The sequence below is a fragment of the Borostomias antarcticus genome (assembly GCF_949987555.1).
Source record: "Borostomias antarcticus genome assembly, chromosome: 29".
Classification (NCBI taxonomy): Eukaryota; Metazoa; Chordata; class Actinopteri; order Stomiiformes; family Stomiidae; genus Borostomias; species Borostomias antarcticus.
The window spans coordinates 5,961,367-5,966,366 of record NC_140262.1 but is presented as its reverse complement, the minus strand read 5'-3'; the positions used below and the strand labels follow the sequence as shown (position 1 = coordinate 5,966,366).

Genomic DNA, 5,000 nt, shown 5'->3' with positions numbered 1-5,000 from the left:
GTAGAGTGTGTAGTGTGTAGTGTGTAGTGTGTAGTGTGTAGTGAGCATTACCTGGATGGGGTGCAGAGTGTGTTTAGTGTGTAGTGTGTAGTGTGTAGTGTAGTATGTAGTGAGCATTACCTGGATGGGGTGCAGAGTGCGTTTAGTGTTTAGTGTAGTGTGTGTAGTGTGTAGTGTGTAGTGTGTAGTGTGCATACCTGGATGGGGTGCAGAGTGTAGTGTGTAGTGTGTAGTGTGTAGTGAGCATTACCTGGATGGGGTGCAGAGTGTGTTTAGTGTAGTGTGTGTAGTGTGTAGTGTGTAGTGTGTGTAGTGTGTAGTGTGTAGTGTAGTGAGCATTACCTGGATGGGGTGCAGAGTGTGTTTAGTGTAGTGTGTGTAGTGTGTAGTGTGTATTGTAGTGTGTAGTGTGTAGTGTGTAGTGAGCATTACCTGGATGGGGTGCAGAGTGCGTTTAGTGTAGTGTGTTTAGAGTGTAGTGTGTAGTGTGTAGTGTGTAGTGTGTAGTGTGTAGTGAGCTTTACCTGGATGGGGTGCAGAGTGCCTTTAGTGTTTAGTGTGTAGTGTGTAGTGTGTTTAGTGTAGTGTGTAGTGTGTAGTGTGCATTACCTGGATGGGGTGCAGAGTGTGTTTAGTGTAGTGTGTGTAGTGTAGTGTGTGTAGTGTGTAGTGTGTAGTGTGCATACCTGGATGGGGTGCAGAGTGCGTTTGACCACCAGCCAGCGCTCCGTCCCCTCTGGGTGCTCCACCTCCAGAACGCTGTCACTGAGGTCCCTACGAGTCATAGTGACCACTCGCTTCTCACTCTGAGAGAGGGGGGGGGGGGGGGGGGGAGGGAGGAGAGAGAGGAGAGGAGAGGAGAGAGAGGAGAGGGAGGGAGAGAGAGGAGAGGGAGGGAGAGAGAGGGAGGAGAGAGAGAGAGGAGAGAGAGGGAGAGAGGGAGGAGAGGGGAGGGAGGGAGAGAGAGGAGAGGGAGGGAGAGAGAGACAGAGAGGAGAGAGAGAGAGAGAGGAGAGGGAGAGAGAGAGGGGGAGAGGGAGGGAGGGAGAGAGAGAGAGAGAGAGGGAGAGAGAGAGGGAGGGGGAGAGAGAGGAGAGGGAGGGAGAGAGGAGAGGGAGAGAGAGAGGAGAGAGAGGGGAGAGAGAGGAGAGGGAGGAGAGAGAGGAGAGGGAGGGAGGAGAGAGAGAGGAGAGGGAGGAGAGGGGAGAGAGGGAGAGGGAGGGAGAGAGAGGAGAGGAGAGAGAGGAGAGGGAGAGAGAGAGATACAGAGAGGAGAGAGGAGAGGGAGGGAGGGGAGAGAGAGGAGAGGGAGGGGAGAGAGAGGAGAGGGAGGGGAGAGAGAGGAGAGGGAGGAGAGAGAGGAGAGAGAGAAAGGAGAGAAGGAGGAGAAAGAGAGAGAGGAGAGAGAAGGTTAGGATTGGCCATACAATAGGTGGACGTACCCTATACATGTGTGTGAGAGTGTGTGTGTACATTTGTGTGAGTGTGTGTGTGAGTGTCTAAGTGTGTGTGTGTGTGTGAGTGGCTATGTGTGTGTGTGTGTGTGTGTGAGTGTGTGTGTGTGTTACCAGGTTGTGTATGGAGATGGAGCGCAGGCGGTGGAGGAAGAGCAGCAGGGAGGGGTGGACGTCGTGGAACAGGTTCCTGGTCTGGTGTCTCTCAGAGCGCAGCGGCAGGACGATCTTAGTGGTCCAGCTGACGGGACGGGACAGGGTCAGGGGTCAGAGGTCAGTATAGAACATTTGATAGATTAACTAAAAATAAACAACTATTCTAGGTGTTCTTATAGTTTGGAGAGTGCAGATCTACCTAGCTCACCATGCTACCCCAGGTGTGTGTGTGTCCTATCTCACCTGTGCAGTGCCATCGTGTCCCCCAGGTGTGTGTGTGTCCTATCTCACCTGTGCAGTGCCATCGTGTCCCCCAGGTGTGTGTGTCCTATCTCACCTGTGCAGGGCCATCGTGTCCCCCAGGCGTGTGTGTCCTATCTCACCTGTGCAGGGCCATCGTGTCCCCCAGGTGTGTGTGTGTGTCCTATCTCACCTGTGCAGGGCCATCGTGTCCCCCAGGTGTGTGTGTGTGTGTCCTATCTCACCTGTGCAGGGCCATCGTGTCCCCCAGGTGTGTGTGTGTCCTATCTCACCTGTGCAGGGCCATCGTGTCCCCCAGGTGTGTGTGTGTCCTCTCACCTGTCCAGTGCCATCGTGTCCCCCAGGTGTGTGTGTGTCCTATCTCACCTGTGCAGTGCCATGGTGGCCCCCAGGCGCGTGTCCAGGGGCCCCCGATCCTCAGCCCAGTGAGGCAGGATGTATCCCATGGGGCCGCTGGTCCTGTCGAAGCGCAGGTGGAAGCCGTTGGAGTGGATCTCAGGGCAGTCGGACACCTTGAACACAGACTTGAAGCCGATGCCCTTCTGGCCTGTGGGGGGGGGGGGGGGGGGGGGCACACAACGACAAGGACAGACTTTATCTTGTCATCAACACTGATATAACAGTATATTTGACATCAAATCACTATATTATCCACTATTTTGAGGCTGTGTCATATCAAGTATTTTGCAGCAGCGTAAGCTAAGTATGTAGCCTTAAGGGCTATGTAGCTAGCACAGTGCTATAATATGCAGTATTTTGTAGCAGCGTAAGCTAAGTATGTAGCCGGGCTATGTAGCTAGCACAGTGCTATATTATCCAGATTTAGCGGCGCAAGCTAAGCATGCAGCCTGTAGAGGAGGTGTGTGCGGCCGCTCACCGATGTATCCGTATTTGTGTTTGCCCTTGGTGCTGCGGCCCACGTCACAGATGGCGCGGATGTTCCTCTCCTGGAAGCCCGTCTCGTTGTTGAGGACCGTGACGCAGTCTCGGTCCACCAGGAAGGCCAGGGCCGGGACCACGCCCGGGACCACGCCCGCCTCCTCTGGCCTGTAGCTGTTATCATCAGCGTTCTGGGGAGGGGGGGGGCAGAGCAGACAGCACAGTACAGGTTCATACTGGATGGGGGATTTCAGCGTGGTGGTACATTGTTGTGATTGCTTCATGTTAACAGGGAGTCGCACTGGGACAAAGTGTGACCTGCATTATTAGATGATGATACTGATGTGGATGTATGAGAGTGAGAGAGGTAAAGAAAGAAAGAAAGAAAGAAAGAAAGAAAGAGTGTGAGTGAGTGAGTGAATGAGAGAGATAGAGAGAGAGAGAGAGAGAGGAGATAGAGAGGAGAGAGAGAGGGAGGGAGGGAGGAGAGAGAGAGGAGAGAGAGAGGGAGGGAGGGAGGAGAGAGAGAGGAGAGAGAGAGAAAGAGGAGAGAGGGAGGGAGGGAGGAGAGAGAGAAGAGAGAGAGGGAGGGAGGGAGGAGAGAGAGAAGAGAGAGAGAGAGAGAGAGAGAGAGAGGGAGGGAGGAGAGAGAGAGAGAGAGAGAGAGAGAGAGAGAGAAGAGAGAGAGAGAGAGAGAGAAGAGAGGGAGGGAGGAGAGAGATCGAGAAAGAGAGAGAGAGGGAGAGAGGGAAGGAGAGGCCGAGATATCAAAGTGACGGTACCTGGATGAGCTCCAGAACAAAGTGTGTGTCCTTGCTGTAGAGTTCTGTGGAGAGCCGGTCCAGACTGCGGCCCAGACGCTCCTGGTGAACCATCATCAACCTCTGACCCTCGGGGTTCAGCTCAACCCCAACACCAAACTCACTCTTCCTGTTGAGGCAGGAAGCCAGCGCAGCACACAGGAAGGAGGCGCGGTGACATCAGAGACCAGTAGTGACTCACTCAGTCATGACATCAGAGACCGATACCAGACTCACTCAGTCATGACATCAGAGACCGGTACCAGATTCACTCAGTCATCATGACATCAGAGACCAGTACCAGACTCACTCAGTCATGACATCAGAGACCGGTACCAGATTCACTCAGTCATCATGACATCAGAGACCAGTACCAGACTCACTCAGTCATGACATCAGAGACCGATACCAGACTCACTCAGTCATGACATCAGAGACCAGTACCAGACTCACTCAGTCATGACATCAGAGACCGATACCAGACTCACTCAGTCATGACATCAGAGACCAGTACCAGACTCACTCAGTCATGACATCAGAGACCGACACCAGACTCACTCAGTCATGACATCAGAGACCGACACCAGACTCACTCAGTCATGACATCAGAGACCGACACCAGACTCACTCAGTCATGACATCAGAGACCGATACCAGACTCACTCAGTCATGACATCAGAGACCGATACCAGACTCACTCAGTCATGACATCAGAGACCCGTACCAGACTCACTCAGTCATGACATCAGAGACCAGTATCAGACTCACTCAGTCATGACATCAGAGACCATGACTCACTCAGTCATGACATCAATCAAAATATTTTCAGTTTAAAAAAAAAAACGACAAACAAGTGAGCAGCCTAACTGGGAAAGGGGTCACATAGAAAAGTGGAAGAGAGCAAACCTGATGTCATCAATAATGGCCTTCGGGAGGTTCTCTGAACTTTCCGCCTGGTGACCAGCCGTTTCCACGCCTTCAGTCTCGGGCAGCGGCTGCTCCTCCGCGTCTCTCTGCGTCTCTCCGTTGCTATGTGCGTCTGCGTTGACGACGGCGCCCAGCTCATACGACTGCTCTTCCCCAGCTGACCAATCACAGAGGAGAATGAACATATCATAACTAAAGAACAGAACTTGGGCTCAGACAGACAAGGAAGTCGCTGCCAAAATCAACCCGATCAACAGATCTGAGTGACGATGGCCTAGTGACGTCACCACAGGTGCTAATCCGTGCTTCTTAAGCTGAAACTCCATTTCCCATGATGCTCCCTCACCGTCAGCCTTGCTCTTTCTGGGGGGGGAGGAGTCAGTGCTGTAGTCCAGTCCGGGAACATCTGGGCGATCCTCATCCTCCTCTCCCACGTTCAGAGCTGAGAGACTAGTGGTCAAAGAGTCCGCTGGAGGTGTCTAGAAAGGCGACAAGCACAATTCATCAGACACTATATTATGAA

General features: G+C 53.0%; 1 protein-coding gene across 1 annotated transcript in view; it reads right to left on the bottom strand.

Moving 5' to 3' along the window:
- LOC311326928 (uncharacterized protein) overlaps positions 1-5,000 on the bottom strand; it is a gene marked incomplete at its 5' end in the record, with an annotated part of 32,238 nt that overhangs the window by 17,133 nt on the left and 10,105 nt on the right. Inside the window, 7 exons of the mRNA XM_084459907.1 lie at positions 687-806; positions 1,569-1,695; positions 2,238-2,418; positions 2,749-2,941; positions 3,533-3,680; positions 4,457-4,634; positions 4,824-4,956. Coding sequence (XP_084316033.1) covers positions 687-806; positions 1,569-1,695; positions 2,238-2,418; positions 2,749-2,941; positions 3,533-3,680; positions 4,457-4,634; positions 4,824-4,956 — 1,080 coding nt within the window. The remainder of the gene's footprint in view (positions 1-686; positions 807-1,568; positions 1,696-2,237; positions 2,419-2,748; positions 2,942-3,532; positions 3,681-4,456; positions 4,635-4,823; positions 4,957-5,000) is intronic.